Consider the following 16407-nt stretch of genomic DNA (forward strand, 5'->3'; position numbering starts at 1 on the left):
CAGGTGGATTTGCGGGTGTGCCACCCCCCCCTCAAACCGAATTAATGCGAACGAATCAATGCGAATTAACGCCTGCGAGCAACCGCGACTGCTGCCCTTTCCTGCAACAACAGCACCACACAGCCCCTCGGGGGATGCAGATCGATAGCTCAAATCGATGATTTTCACAGAAAAATGTTAACTATTGCTTTATAGAACGACTCATTACAACGCTTCAGGGGGAGAGACATCCCCCGCCCTCAGCCCCTCCGCCATCTTGAGGCACCCGCCCTCCCGATCCCGCCTCCCGCCTTCCTCCTCCCCTTCCTCTCAGGAGCCTCATGGGTTTCCGCAGCCATGGAGTACATGACGGGACCGGCAGCCCCTACCCAGGGCAATATGTAAGCGGGGTGGGCAGCCGGGATTTGCTTTGTGCTTTTTGGCTTTTCCTTTTTGCTTTTTTCGGACGCGTCCTCGGGGCTCCGCGCTGCCGCGGGGTGGGGGGGGTAAGGAGAAGGCCTTAAACTTGAGGGGGGGGGGAGGGAGAAGGAAAAGACACCCGTGGCTCTCCTAGGGCACGGATTTTCTAAAGATAAATGAATAAATTTTAAAAGGTGACCTGCCTCTCTCTAGGCTTCGTGTTGGGGACTGGTTTGTTCCTTTCTTCTCTTCCAGCCTCTGCTGCCAGTGCGGCGTTCCTATCCCGCCCAACCCAGCCAACATGTGCGTGGGGTGCCTGCGGGCCCAGGTGGACATCACCGAGGGGATCCCCAAACAGGGCACCCTCCACTTCTGCAAGCAGTGTGAAAGGTGGGCAGCCCCGGCCCGCTCCAGCTGCCATGGCTGGAACCCCTCCTGAGGGGAGAAGGGGGCCCGGTTCTGAGGGGAGGAGCAGCATCGGGCCCGGTTCTGAGGGGAGGAATGCACCTCGATTCTGAGGGGAGGAGCACGGGCCCGGTTCTGAGGGGACGAGGAGCATCGGGCGCGGTTCTGAGGGGAGGAATGCACCGCGATTTTGAGGGGAGCATTGGGCCCGGTTCTGACGGGAGGAGCATTGGGCCCGGTTCTGAGGGGAGGAGGAGCAGTGGGCCCGGTTCTGAAGGGAGAAATGCCCCCCGGTTCCGAGGGGAGCATCGGGCCCGGTTCTGAGGGGGAGGAGCAGTGGGCCCGGTTCTGAAGGGAGCATCGGGCCCGATGCTGAGGGGAGGAGGAGCAGTGGGCCCGGTTCTGAGGGGAGGAATGCCCCCAGGTTCCGAGGGGAGGAGCAGTGGGTCCCCTCACCTGGGTCACTGTGGTCTTTGAGGTCCCTTCCAAGCTGTCATCCCAGGACTTTTCCAGCACATGGCTCCATATCCTGTGTTATGTACCCAAAATCTACCCTATATATTCTGTATTGTGTATCCTATCTGTTCCCAATATTCCCATATTTCCTGTGGAAGTGGGAAAGCTGTGGCTTTGTCCAGAAGATGCTTCTGAGTGAGTGCCTGATATAAATGAGGCAGATTGGTACAGATGGGGCTTGGGCTGCATGGAGGCAAAAAGCTGTTGTTTTTTAAAAAGTTTTAAAGATGAGAACTGCTCCAATTTTTTGAGGGATTCACCTGGAGTAAAATGCTTCCTGTGCCACAGGTATCTCCAGCCTCCAGGAACCTGGGTTCAGTGCACTCTGGAATCGAGGGAGCTGCTTGCTTTGTGCCTCAAAAAAATCAAAGCTTCACTGAGCAGGGTGGGTATTTTCACAGCTTGTCAAGTTTTATCACCCAAAATCAAGTTCTGTAGGGTTTGAGCCTTCCAGAGCAGCTGTTTGTGCTCTTGTAGAGGTAATAAAGTGATTTATATTAAGCATAAAGAATAACAACCTTATTTCATGCAAAATATACTGGAATTTGGGAGGATTCAGCAAGGAAAGGTTTTAACAAAAAATTTCCAGCATACTGTGGAAGTTGGTGGTGCAATTCTGTGACTCCAAAGCATGCAGTGTGCTGCATAGGTGGGAGTTGAGCAGGATTAGCTGCAGGAAGCCAACTTGTTTTTAATGCACCTTAGTTTTTAATTTTTTCTGTGTATTCTTAAAATTTAAGTATGATTCTTGTGCTTCCTGATTGTGGAATGAAAAGGAGCTGCAGAGGTCTGTGTGTAGACAAAGCTGGATGTTTCACCTCTACATCAACAAAGTGTATATCAGTTTCAGAATCTTGGCAGAGGAAAAAAAATCTGAGATACTGTTTTAAGCAAAAAAAAAATTTAAAAAAATGTTACTGCAGTGCTCAAGCTTTGAATTTAGGGTGCCTCATTGAGCTTCTTGCTGTTGGGCTGGGATTTAAATGTACAAAACTTTTGTTACAGTAAATGCATGTTTTTTTTTAGTTTTGGGGATTAAATTGGTTTTTAAGCCCAGAAGTCCTTTTTACTCTTCACTTTGGCAGCACCCAGAAATCCTGCTGGATCCTGCTCATCTCCAACCTCCAGCAGTTTAGGTAGATCAGCCCCTGTGTTCCAGCTGCACACTCTTAATTTGGTTTTAATGAAGGTTATTAATTTCCTCACTTGGTTGAGGAGCAGTGAACTTCACCATCAATTTTCCAGGAGGTAGAACTGCAAGTTTTTAACACCTGTACCAGCAGAGGTGCTGGCAGGAGCTGAGTTCTTCTTCTTTTTTCCCACTGCCAGGTGAGGCTGATTGATGCAGGCTTTATTTGGACTGAACCACACTCTAAGAGGCTGAAGCTGAAACTGACTGTTCAGAAAGAGGTAACTGGAGCATAGTGTGTGGCTTTTTTAAAAGTTTTATGGCAAATAGTCTGATTTTATTTAGTTTTTTTTTAATTATTATTACATTTTATGTGAGTGGTTCTCATAGGTAAAGTCCAGCATGTGCTTACTGTGAAGGAGTATTGATTCCATCCTGCCTAAAATTTGTCTTTAAAATGCCATTCCTCACAGATTGAAGAAGGTTATGGGCTGTTGCAGTAAAAATGGGAAAACACTATTATTTGTGACCCAAATATAGCTGTCTGTCCCATAATGTAGTGTGGAACTTATTGCAGAATGTTGGCCAGGCTAATGAGGAGACTTTTTAACCTTTTTTTTTTTTTTTTTGCAGGTGATGAATGGAGCAGTTCTTCAGCAAGTGTTTGTGGTAGAATACATAGTTCAGTCTCAGATGTGTGAAGACTGCCACAGGATTGAAGCCAAGGATTTTTGGAAAGCTGTGGTCCAAGTCAGACAAAAGGTAGGGGCAAAAACTGAATTTTGGGGTTTTTGGCAGAACAATCAGGTTCAAATCTTTGTCGTTTTCTCAGGAAGAGATGCACTCACATTTGCACACTGCCCCAGGAAAACATTTTGTGTTCACAGTGGGTTTTTTTTTCTTACTGATTTTTCAGTTTAGAAAAACTTCCTCTCCACTCCCCAGCATTATCAGCACATTCTTTTTTATTCTTTTTAAGTGGTGGCTGGCAGGGGGAAATACTCAATATCCTTTATTTTAAGGCAGTGTTAGAAACAGTAGTACAGTTGTGGTTTTTTTTTTAATATTTAAATCTTGTTTGAAGAAAATGATATCTTTAGCTACCAATTATTTTTTATTACAAAAGTAATAAACAAAAGCTTTAAATAATTGGGGATATACAGAGCACATCTCTGAGATCTTTTTGGTTACTTGGAGCGAGCAGAGCTCGGATTGTTCCTCCTCCAGATGGTCTTTTGATATAAATATTCCTTCTGCATTTGCACTGGGCAGTCCTTAAATAACCTTGATAATTTTATCTTGGTTTTTAGACTCAGCACAAGAAGACTTTTTACTATTTGGAGCAGCTGATTTTAAAACACAGACTTCATCAAAATACACTTCGCATCAAGGAAATCCATGGTAAGTGTGGTGCTTTGGTAGCCTTGAGGTGGAATCTCCTCACCTGTTCTAGCCTGGAAGGTGCTAGCAGAAGCAGCTGTGTACAGGTAAGCAGCATATTGCTTACCCTGTGCATTGTAATTTGAAAAAAAATTAATAATATTTGAAATAAATATGTTCATTGAGCTTTCTTTTCTTTAAGATGGGCTGGATTTTTATTATTCTTCAAAGCAACAGGCCCAGAAGATGGTGGACTTTCTGCAGTGTACAGTTCCATCTAGGTAAACCATTTATTCTTATTGCCTTGACTACTCAAAAGCTTTTGGGAAATGTCTTTAATCCTTCATTTTTAATGAATTTTCTAAGTGCAAGTGTAAAGGACCTGTTGGAACAGGTCCCTTCTACAGCAGTCCCGTGGTTTCCACTTGTAAAACCAACATCCATTTTAAAACAAACCCTCCTGCATTTTTGTGTTTCCTTAATTTTTGGCTTTATGGTACAGAGCTCTACACTTTCATTGCTGATTATCTCCTGTTCCAAGTTGCCTAAAAGCTCTATTTTTATGTTTTACAGAGCAAAATCATCCCAACGTTTGATCTCTCATGATATTCATAGTAATGTATACAACTACAAAAGCACTTTCTCTGTGGAAATTGTTCCAATCTGCAAGGTAACTTTGCTCTGTTTCATCTTCAGGGTGTTGCACAATGTGGGTAGAGTTTGGGTTTGGTGATGAGGTCCTGGTTGGGTGTGGATTTGGGGTTCTGGAGGGATCTACTCTTAATAAAGCATGGAAAGCAGCTACCTCAGAGAGGTTGTTTGCTGACACTGGGTGAAGACTTGAAAACACAAGCTTAAAAATCTGCTCCAGGTTTTTCTGAAGATTTAATCTTGTGATTAAAAATGAAGGAAATACAGGTGTGAATTTTTTTTTTTCTGTCTGTATGCAGGACAATGTTGTCTGCCTGTCACCAAAACTGGCCCAGAGCCTTGGTAACATGAGCCAGATCTGTGTGTGCATCAGGGTGACAAGCACCATCCACCTCATTGATCCTAGCACTCTGCAGAGTAAGTTGGGGGTTCTCTTCCCTTGGCACAATTTTATCACTCTTGTTTTCATTAAATCTTATTTTCTTAGACCCTGATACAATCACTGGCATAGAAATTTCATAGCAATCTAAGATGCAGTCCTTCAAGTTTGATTTCCACAGTGTCCCAGGCAAAATGTGCAGGCTCACTGCCAACTTCTGGATGTTTTTGGTCTCTGCAGAGCACTTATTTTTGTCAGGTGTATTCCTCTATTTCACTGGATTGTGAAACCAGCCCCTTTGATACCAAAATCCCTGTGCTCTGATTGCTATTTGCTGGTAAGTTACTTTAATTAGGATACATCCAGGAGAATCCTTTTTGGGGATAAAAAGTCTGTGGTTTTGGACACCTGAGGTGTGATTTGGCTCTCCCAGATCAACTGTTCCTGTGACACAGGTCTGCAACATGAGGCATGTCCTAAACACTTGAGTTACCATGACAAACTTCAACAAAATGCATTTGGCAGTTGCCTGATGTTTGCTTTGAATTTCTTTGCAAGAAGATCTTTGCCCATGGGGTGGTTTTGGGTTTTTTTGATTCTTTCCAGTTGCTGAAATTGATGGCAACACCTACTGGCGCCACCCTTTCCATAGCTTGTTCCACCCCAAACAGCTGGAGGAATTTATCATTATGGATATCAACAGGGTTCAAGAAAAGAAGAAAGGGGCAGGAGCAGGGGCCAAATCAAACAAGGTAGGACTTCCTCTTAGTTTGATTCCATGTTTGGGGCCTTCCTCTCCCCTCTCCTGCTCAGCTGAATTTCTGGTTTTGATCCATTCCACCTTGCACAGTCAGTTGCAGGTGTTCCTGTGCCTTGTCACTGGCAAAAGTTCTTCTCAGGAAGATGTGCAGAATGTTTTTTTTTTGCTTGGAGATGGCACAGGTGGTGTGTGAATTCCACTTCCAGAATTTGTCTTCCATTGAAGGGTTTTAACTCTACTTGTTACCATCATTACTGAAATTTATTTATAATAACTTTGCAGCTCTTCTTCTTTAGATTGTTCTTCTTGAAGTATAAACCCATTGCTTTTAAATCAGTTAATGAATCAGTACCAAACATTTGCTTCTCAGTCAAGAGCTATATATGGTTAAAAGTTATGAAATACTAAAAAAACCACCAAACAAGTCCTGTGGAATTCATGTGCAAAGTTGTTGGTGTGTCCATTCCCTTACTTGGGCTGAGATTACAAATGAGGAGTAACAAAAATACATTGGATACTTGATGTGGAAATCCAAGTCTAATTATAAATGTAGTTTAAAACAGGAAGACAACAGTGCAAATGTTGTAAGAGGACAGTGAGTTGTGTTGGATTACAAAAGTGTTTTATTTTCCATTCCTCAAGCACACACTGGCTGAGGCTTGGGTGCAGAAAACCTCAGAGCTGAACACAGACCATCAGTACTTCTGCTCTACTCACCTGGGACACATCCTGAATCCTGGAGACCTTGTCTTGGGGTTTGTTCTGTTTCTTGTTTTTAAATTAAATGATTATTTCAGGACTGAATTCTCTGGATCCCCCACAGGCTTCTGTGTTCCTTTCATCCTGGCCATGAAGAGATGGCCCTAATGAGGAAATCTTTTTTTTTTTAGCAGAAATCCTCCTGTGAAATGGGCTGTTAGGAACAGCTGAAGTATTGACTTGAGAGTGCAGATGGGAGTAGCAGTTTAGACACAAGGAGATGGGAGGGATTTTTTAAAACACCAGGCAAGACCTTTTAGTTTAATAGTGAGAATTATCTGTGGCAATGGAATGTGAAATTCTGTTAAGATCGGGCAAATTGGGTAATTCTCCAAAAGGCAGAAACAGGGATGGTATTTGAGCTGTCTTAAGGCCAAGGGAACCTTGGTGGGTATTGCTGTTTGGGTTCAGGAGGCTGGGGAGCAGAATTTGGGAACAGCAGCTTCCCAGAGTTATTCACAGTCACTACACGTCAGGGTTTAACACTGGCCTGGCAATTAAACCAAATAACAGCTGCTCTCTATTAATCTCTCTCCTCCCTGATAAAGAAAGGAGAGAGAATAAGGGAGAGAGACTGATGGATTGGGAACTAAACTACACAGCTTTAATGAAACAGGAATGAGAAATAGGAAAAATTGCTAAATATATACAAATATACAGGCAAATGGATACCACATTCCTCCCTCTTTTCCCCCAGTAACTCTCAAGTCACCACAGAGGCTGCAGGGCAGCCCTGGGAAAGTCCAGGCTGGAATCCTGGAGTCAGGAGCAGTTGGGAGCTGGAGGCAGGAACACACAGATCCAGGCTGGGATGGATCAGGAGCACAGGCAGAGGAAGGGATGGAATCCTCCCAGGATGCTGAAGGAAACAGGGAACGGGTGAAGGAAGGGAAGCAGGAAGGGCAGGAAGCTGGCTTGACCCTTGTGATGCCTCCAATTTCTCCTGAGTATGAGGTGTATGGGGTGGAATCCTCTGTTTGGTCAATTCTGGCATCTCTCTTGTCCCTTCCTCCCCAAAGGAGGCTGCAGGTGGGACCTCTTTATTCCTTCTGGAGGGTAAAATGTTCCTCAGAGCTGAGCAGTGCCCTTGGCTCTGCATCCCAGTTTCTAGCAGTAACTGTAAACATCAGTGTGATCAGTCCTAGAAGCAGACACTGAGTGAGAAACTTGCTGTTAATTTCAGCAAGTGCAGCTACTTACAAGAGACTGAGCTAAAAGCAAAAGTACAAGACAGAAAATCCCCTTTATCCTGGCCCAAACCAGGACACTGCACCTGCACATTGATGTGGATTTTTTCATTTCCTCTCCACTTCATTTGGAAACATTTCTCTTTTCTCAGGAGCTGTAACTTCCTCTGTGCTGTTCTCTAATGCAAACACACCCTGCACTGAATTCAGTTTTAGAGACTGACTTAGAAGGGGGGGCTTAAAAATCCCTCTTTTTATTCCAGATTTGACCTGGCAAACTGCAACTTAAATGATGAGTTTGCCAATAAGATGAACCCCCACAACATGCCTGATGTGGTAAGACCATTTCATTTCTCTGTACAAACTTCTCTGTGTTACTCAGGGGTATTTTGAATGATGATTTTATAATGAATCCTCACAAGTTGCCTGGAGGAAGAGGGAATATTAATATTGAAATTTGAGCAGCATCTCCACTTGGAGAATTATTTTCTCTGCTTCAGTTCTTCAAGTGGTGGTTAAATAATACATTTGCTTTAACTTGTGCTGATATTGTTCACACTCTGGTGAACATCTCCAGTGTTTGTGTGTGTGAATCCTTTTCAGGACAAAATTCAGAGCATTTGGAAACCTTTTGAGTTGTTAAATGCTTTACAGGTTCTGTAGAAAACTGGTGAGTGCCAGGCTGACCCTGCCTGTTGTTCAATGGGTTTTACAGTTGCCCAGGTCTAATCTCAGGGGTTGTTTAAGATTTTGAGGGTGTCCTCAGTGGAATTCCAGGTGTGTGTGTGTGTAAATCCATGCTGGTGTCACTCCAGGTGTTAATCAAGAAGAGCTACGACCGCACCAAACGCCAGCGGCGCAGGAACTGGAAGCTGAAGGAGCTGGAGAGGGACAGAGAAGGCCCAGATACAGATGATGAAAGGTTTGGTGTCTGCCATGAAGCTTTTCACTCCCCCTTCTCCAGGATGCTGAGTCTAGAAATCCCATTTCTATTACAAATCATCAGCAAATTCACAGATGACACCAAGCTGGGGGGAAGTGTGGGTCAGCTGGAAGGCAGGAGGGCTCTGCAGAGGGACCTGGACAGACTGGAGAGTTGGGCTGATCCCAAGGGGATGAGGTTCAACACAAGAACCCCATGGGGAGCTCCAGGCTGGGCACAGAGTGGCAGAAAGGGAGCTGGGAGTCTGGATTGCCAGGAAGCTGAAGAGGAGGCAGCAGTGTGCCCAGGTGGCCAAGAAGGCCAATGGCATCCTGGGCTGGCTCAGGAAGAGCGTGGCCAGCAGGTCCAGGGAAGGGATTCTGCCCCTGTGCTCAGCCCTGGGGAGGCCACAGCTTGAGTCCTGTGTCCAGTTCTGGGCCCCTCAGCTCAGGAAGGAGATTGAGGTGCTGGAGCAGGTCCAAAGGAGGCAACTGGGCTGGGGAAGGGACTGGAGCACAGATCCTCTGAGGAGAGGCTGAGGGAGCTGGGGGTGTTGAGGCTGGAGAAGAGGAGGCTCAGGGGAGACCTCATCACTCTCTCCAACTCCCTGAAAGGAGGTTGGAGCCAGGGGGGGGTTGGGCTCTTTTCCCAGGCAACTCTCAGCAAGACAAGAGGGCACAAGAGGGCTCAAGTTGTGCCAGGGGAGGTTTAGGTTGGACATTAGAAAGAATTTCTTTCTGGAGAGGGTGATCAGGCATTGGAATGGGCTGCCCAGGGAAGGGGTGGATTCTCCATCCCTGGAGCTATTTCAAAAGAGCCTGGATGTGGCACTCAGTGCCATGGGCTGGGAACCACGGGGGGAGTGGAGCAAGGGTTGGACTTGAGGAGCTCTGAGCTCCCTTCCAACCCAGCCCATTCTAGGATTTCTCAGCTTCTGCTGAGGAGGAAGGCTGGTCTGACACCTGCCCTGCTGTGCTGCTCTGAAGGGGGCACAAGCAAAGGTTGCTGGTTCTGCTGGAGCTTGAGGCAGGCTCAGGGACAGAGCTGTAAAAGTGTTCTCCAAGCAGCAGGGCCTCTCCACGTGGTTCCTTCTCTCAGGAGGTGCTTCAAGCCACCTTCCTTACACTTCTCCTGTCTTGACTGCCAGGTCCTCAGGATGCTGAGGACAGCAGGACCAGGGGTGTGTGGAAACAGCCTAAATCCTGCAATCTTAACACTGCTGTCTTTTCCAGCTTACTGCTGCAAAGTATTGAAACAGTTCTTATTATTTTTGCCAACAAGAGTTTAAATTATGAGACAAGTGGAAACATTGTGTCTGCACCTGACTGTGTCTAGAGGGAGGCTTTTTGGTGAAAACCGTGCTCCTCACTCCTTTGTTCAGTGAGAAAGCTGATAAAGCAGCAGGAGATTCTAATAATGACTGGAAACAACGAGGCAATTAGAGTTAAATGAGGACAGGCAGCTGAAGTTATTGGAAACTACTGGGTGCTAATAAAAAGGGCAGAAAGGATGAGATGGAAACACAGGAATGATATCAAACAATGTCTGAGAGACTGCAGGTTGCAGTTCTTCCACAAATGCTTTCTTGGATTTGATTTTGTTTTATAACTTTGCCTAAATCCAGAAGAAAAGTGAACCAATATATGAAACTTCTTTTACAGGCAGTACCAGGACTTCCTTGAAGATCTGGAAGAGGATGAAGCCATACGGAAGAATGTCAACATTTACAGAAGTAAGGCCTTTGCAGCCAGTTAACTGCATGGAACTAGATCAGGGCTCTTGGGGTAAAAATATTTTTACTGAAGTTCTCAGTTTGGATCCTTTGAACCTCCTCATGCCCAGAGAAATGCTGCCATGGAACAGCTTCAGGCATCCAGTGTGTTTTATGTGCCCTGAATGGATGTTTGCTTTTTGTTTGCCTTTCACACAAGAGAGGGAAACCTGTTTTCTCCTGCACCCAAAACTTGTTGCTGGGAGAAGGATTGGATACTTAATTCAGCATCTTCCATGAGGGCAATCACCACAAATTGTTGGGTTTTAGGAGGGATTGGTTTGGGTTCTGTGTTTTGTTGCTTGTCTTGGGGACTGGGTGTTTTTTTTTTTCCCTTTTCACAAATTGTTGGGTTTTAGGAGGGATTGCTTTGGGTTCTATGTTTTGTTGCTTGTCTTGGGGACTGGGGTTTTATTTCCCCTCTTCAGAAATTGTTGGGTTTTGTGAGGGATTGGTTTGGGTTCTGTGTTTTGTTGCTTGTTTTGGGGGCTGGGTTGGTTTTTTTTCCCCTCTTCACAAATTGTTGGGTTTTAGGAGGGATTGGTTTGGGTTCTGTGTTTTGTTGCTTGTTTTGGGGGCTGGGTGTTTTTTTTTTCCCCTTTTCACAAATTACTGGGTTTTAGGAGGGATTGCTTTGGGTTCTGTGTTTTGTTGCTTGTTTTGGGGCTGGGTGTTGGTTTTTTTCCCCTCTTCACAAATTACTGGGTTTCAGGAGGGATTGGTTTGGGTTCTGTGTTTTGTTGCTTGTTTTGGGGGCTGGGTTTGGTTTTTTCCCCTCTTCAGAAACTGTTGGATTTTAGGAGGGATTGGTTTGGGTTCTGTGTTTTGTTGCTTGTTTTGGGGGCTGGGTGTTTTTTTTTTTCCCCTTTTCACAAATTGTTGGGTTTTAGAAGGGATTGGTTTGGGTTCTGTGTTTTGTTGCTTGTTTTGGGGACTGGGTGTTTTTTTTTTTTCCCCTTTTCACAAATTGTTGGGTTTTAGAAGGGATTGGTTTGGGTTCTGTGTTTTGTTGCTTGTTTTGGGGACTGGGTGTTGTTTTTTTTCCCCTCTTCCCAAATTGTTGGGTTTTAGGAGGGATTGGTTTGGGTTCTGTGTTTTGTTGCTTGTTTTGGGGGCTGGGTTGTTTTTCCCCTTTTCACAAATTGTTGGGTTTTAGGAGGGATTGGTTTGGGTTCTGTGTTTTTTTGCTTGTCTTGGGGACTGGGTGTTTTTTTTTCCCCTCTTCACAAATTGTTGGGTTTCAGGAGGGATTGGTTTGGGTTCTGTGTTTTGTTGCTTGTTCTGGGGGCTGGGTGTTTTTTTTTTTCCCCTTTTCACAAATTGTTGGGTTTTAGGAGGGATTGGTTTGGGCTCTGTGTTTTGTTGCTTGTTTTGGGGGCTGGGTGTTTTTTTTTTCCCCTCTTCAGAAATTGTTGGGTTTTAGGAGGGATTGGTTTGGGTTCTGTGTTTTGTTGCTTGTTCTGGGGGCTGGGTTGTTTTTTTTTTCCCCTTTTCACAAATTGTTGGGTTTTAGGAGGGATTGGTTTGGGCTCTGTGTTTTGTTGCTTGTTTTGGGGGCTGGTTTCTTTTTTTTCCCCTCTTCCCAAATTGTTGGGTTTTAGGAGGGATTGGTTTGGGTTCTGTGTTTTGTTGCTTGTTTTGGGGACTGGGTTGTTTTTTTTTTCCCCTCTTCCCAAATTGTTGGGTTTTAGGAGGGATTGGTTTGGGTTCTGTGTTTTGTTGCTTGTTTTGGGGACTGGGGCTTTTTTCCCCTCTTATTCCTTGGGGTTTTGGGATCTCTTTGCTCAGGTGTTTGTTTGCTTTTCCCTGTTGCTTTTTTAGATGCAGATATCCCAGTGGAGAGTGACACAGATGATGATGGGACACCCCGAATCAGTCTGGCTGAGATGCTGGAGGATCTCCACATTTCTGAGGATGCCACTGGTGGAGAGGGAGCAAATATGATGACAGAATAATTCCTTAAAGCAGTAAATATCCCTTTGGTGAGGAAAAATTGCCCAAAACACAAGCAAACATTGCAGATCACATGGAAAGTAGTGTGATAACTACCACTACACCTCTTCATCATGGTCTTGAATTTATATTTTATATACAATATTCAGCATTTAAAGGTAAATTTCTGATGCAAGTGCTGCTGTCTAAGTTCCAGCAGTTCTTCCCATCTCTGAGTGTTCTCTCCCTGCAGTATAAAGACCATCTGACTTCCTTCAGGGTTATGTTTTGGGAATAATAATTGTCTTTTCCTGAAGACAGTTGGTAAGGAAGGAAGTCCAGAGGGAGAGATTCCATTCTGGTTTGCTAGATTTGTAGGTAGAGAACCTACCTACCACTTCTTGCTTTCCTTCTTCACAGGGGAAGGATTTTTCCTGTCTTAATCTTTTTGCTACAATAATTTGAAGCCTTTTATGGTGCTGCTAAAAAATTCCCTGTAACAATATTTTGGGGAAGCTCAGGAATGTGTCTTCTGTTCCCTTTGCTAAGGGAACTCCAAATACACACATGAAAAACTTCCCTGGAAACTGATGGAAACTGCAGCCCTTGATCTGAAAGACTGGAAAATTCTGTGAAATGTAATGAATATTGTTCAGAATTATATTCCATGCCATGTAGCAATCTGCATAATGTCTAATTAATCCACCAAGTATAAACTATTAAAAAAAGCCCCACACAGTTATTTTGGGTCCAGCATTATTTAGTTAACTTAAAAATCATATTTTTCTCTACCACAAAGCCTGAAGAGGACACAGGTGGTGTAGGAGGACATTACAGACTTGCATTCATCTGGTTTGAATTCACTTCCCTGCACAAAGCTGGTTCAGTAGAAATTTTAGGAGTTTATGTGCATGTACATCTGTTTTAATTCCATATAAGTATGGAAGCAATGAAAACATTTTATTACACATTTTACAGCAGTTACACCTGCTGGTAGTGCTGGAGAGATGTAGATAAACTCAATTTTAGTGACCACTGGGCCAAATCTCTGGAAATTGAAGGACTTTCATGTGTACCCTGTAGCCAGTAAACACATTCTGTGCCTGGATGTGTTTTGGGTGGTGAATTTTTTTTCTGTCAGAGGTAAAATTGATGAAGCCTTTACCTTGCATAGCTTGGTAACAAACCTCCTGTTGTTGGCAGGCAAAGGGGGAGTTGTAATAAAGCTTTTTTTGTCATAGAATCACAGAATGGGCTGGGTTGGAAGGGAGCTCAGAGCTCATCAAGTCCAACCCTTGCTCCACTCCCCCCGTGGTTCCCAGCCCATGGCACTGAGTGCCACATCCAGGCTCTTTGGAAATAGCTCCAGGGATGGAGAATCCACCCCTTCCCTGGGCAGCCCATTCCAATGGCTGAGCACCCTCTCCAGAAAGAAATTCTTTCTCATGGCCAACCTAAACCTCCCCTGGCACAACTTGAGCCCTCTTGTGCCCTCTTGTCTTGCTGAGAGTTGCCTGGGAAAAGAGCCCAACCCCCCCCTGGCTCCAACCTCCTTTCAGGGAGTTGGAGAGAGTGATGAGGTCTCCCCTGAGCCTCCTCTTCTCCAGCCTCAACACCCCCAGCTCCCTCAGCCTCTCCTCAGAGGATCTGTGCTCCAGTCCCTTCCCCAGCCCAGTTGCCTCCTTTGGACCTGCTCCAGCACCTCAATCTCCTTCCTGAGCTGAGGGGCCCAGAACTGGACACAGGACTCAAGCTGTGGCCTCCCCAGGGCTGAGCACAGGGGCAGAATCCCTTCCCTGGACCTGCTGGCCACGCTCTTCCTGGGCTGTTAACCAGGGCTGTTTTGCTCAGCCCTTTCCCTTCCTCTTTAGTCTCTCTCAGTAACTGCAGATGTCTTGGTGTCCTGGCTGTCACCCTGGGGGTCACTGCAGATGTTCCTCTTCTTTCCCCTCCCTTCTCCATGCTCTGTTGCATGTCTGAGGTTTCAGGCATCTTTCAGCAAGGGCTAAAAGATCCCATGCTACAGGTGCTGTGCAGACAAGTCAGATGTCTAAGTTTTATTTCTTGTCTTTGGGTGCATTTGTTTGCTGGCTGGTAACACATGGTGCCAGCTCTCCAGGGAGTGGGTAAGCTGCCTCTGCTTGAAACCAAAGTTGTAATTTTAGGTTCTTGAGTTTATAGTGTCCCTTAAGCAGCTGGGAGCCAAAAGAGGCTGTAGCAGCAAATGAAATGCTTGCCAGGGCCTTCTGACTGACACTGGGTAAGTAATTTGACAAAAAGTATTTAATTGTTTGTTGATAAAAAGCTGCAACCTACCCCACATCTCTTTCTGGAAATCTCTTTGTGGATCGAGCCACACTTTAAAGCTTCTCTCATTTGAGTTGCTCCAGTCATAATTCCTTCCTGATTACTTCCCACCCAGATTTGGGGAAATTGTGAATCAAAAGAGTAAAAGTAAAACACCCCAAGGGGTTTCTTGGGGCAGAGTGAGGGTTGTTTTCAGGATGTGTGTGTGTGTGAGAGTGAGTACCAAACAGCAGCAGTGCCTGATAGGAACACAGGTGTCTGAAGGACTTCCAGGATGGTTAAATTTGAAGAGAACTTGTCAGAAGACTAAAAAGATTACTTTGTAAACTATTAAAAGAAAAAAGAGAAGAAAAGAAAAGAGAAAAGAAAAGAAAAAAGAAAAGAGAAAAGAAAAGAGAAAAGAGGAGAAAAGAGAGAAGAGAAAAGAGGAGAAAAGAAAAGAGAAAAGAAAAAAGAAAAGAAAAGAAAAAAGAGGAGAAAAGAAAAGAGAAAAGAGGAGAAAAGAGAGGAGAAAAGAGAAAAGAGGAGAAAAGAGAAAAGAGGAGAAAAGAGAAAAGAGGAGAAAAGAAAAGAGGAGAAAAGAGAAAAGAGGAGAAAAGAAAAAAGAGAAAAGAAAAGAGAAAAGAGAAAAGAGGAGAAAAGAAAAGAGAAAAGAAAAGAAGAAAAGAGAAAAGAAAAGAAGAGAAAAGAAAAGAAGAAAAGAGAATAGCAAAGAAGAAAAGAAAAGAAGAGAAAAAGAGCCAGCACAGCCAGCTGAGGAGATTCTGTTTCAGCAGAGAAGTTTCATCCTTCAAAACAGAAAACATTTTGTTCTTTGAAGCAAGGATTTCCCAGTGAGAAACCAAACAAAGCTTCCTCCAGCCTCTCAGCCCTGTCAGATGAACTCCCCTGGCTAGGAGTGGTGAGGAGAAGTTACCCAAGGTAATGGAGTTGCACTTGTGTTCCCCCTTTTACTGGGGGGAAGGAAAGAGGGAAAATACCAGATCTAAACTTTGTGGGGTTTTAGTGCTCAATTTCCATTCTGTTCACCAGTGAATCACTTCTTTTTTTGGCTTTCAGGTGCCTTAGTGAGAGCAGTGTGTGCAGTAGGTACCAGGAGCACTTGAGGTATTAGTGTGATTTTATTGAAATTCAAAGTTATTCTATATAAAAATTAAAATCAGATTAAATCGTCAGGGGAGAAGCTGTGGAGAACTGTGTAATAGGAGCTGGGTGCAGGCTGGAGAGCACACAAAGCAGGACATGTTCCATCTGCAGCCAAGTTGCTCAGAGTCTGCTGTGGGTAACTAATTATTCTTCCTGTAATTGGATCGGTTTGAAGGTGGAATACGGTTTGCTGTGGGGATCTTTCTAGGAATGACCAAACACATTTTGCCTGAAAGGCTGTGAAATCCTGGGGGGAGGCAGCAGCCCTCCCCTCACTGCCAGTTCTGGAAAAGCTGAGCTGTGCCTGTGATGGATGTGACAATCCACCTGGTGTCACCCTTCCCTCATGTCCCTGCCCCCCCAGAGCAAGCTCCTCAGCTCTCCTAAAAAAAAAGAACCATAAACTCTCAAAAACTTATTGCTATGCCCATGCAGCTCCTAATATTTTCATTTCAGTTTAAAATCACACCAGCCTGAGGAAAAATAACCCAAAAGCTGCTTTCAGTTTGGTTTTTTAGAGGACTTATTCCCAGCAAACTGCTGCTTCTGCCAGCAGATTCAGCTCTGCTTACCAGGGTCACTTTTTTTAGCTGCATTCTCCCAGAACAGTTAAATATAGGGGTGAGACTCGGGTTGGGTTTCAGAGGGGTTTTGGCAATGTTTGCTGTACCTGACTGCAGAACAGAATTGCCTAGCAAAGGGTTTTATTGCCCTCAGAATTTAAAAACTGTTTTCTGTGCTTTACCCTCATTGGAAGCTTAGAG

At 44.6% G+C, this 16407-nt stretch overlaps 1 protein-coding gene across 1 annotated transcript; it reads left to right on the plus strand.

Moving 5' to 3' along the window:
- The first annotated feature begins 317 nt into the window (after positions 1 to 317).
- NMD3 (NMD3 ribosome export adaptor) lies at positions 318 to 12386 on the plus strand. Its single transcript, XM_071752763.1, has 15 exons — positions 318 to 380; positions 655 to 789; positions 1609 to 1705; positions 2650 to 2730; positions 3083 to 3211; positions 3760 to 3850; positions 4032 to 4110; positions 4403 to 4499; positions 4780 to 4897; positions 5466 to 5611; positions 6262 to 6374; positions 7829 to 7901; positions 8381 to 8487; positions 10149 to 10219; positions 12080 to 12386. The coding sequence occupies exons 1-15, from the start codon at positions 337 to 339 to the stop codon at positions 12211 to 12213; spliced, it is 1515 nt and encodes a 504-aa protein (XP_071608864.1). The 5' UTR covers positions 318 to 336; the 3' UTR covers positions 12214 to 12386.
- Positions 12387 to 16407: the final 4021 nt, after the last annotated feature.

This window comes from Heliangelus exortis, chromosome 9 (assembly GCF_036169615.1).
Source record: "Heliangelus exortis chromosome 9, bHelExo1.hap1, whole genome shotgun sequence".
NCBI lineage: Eukaryota > Metazoa > Chordata > Aves > Apodiformes > Trochilidae > Heliangelus > Heliangelus exortis.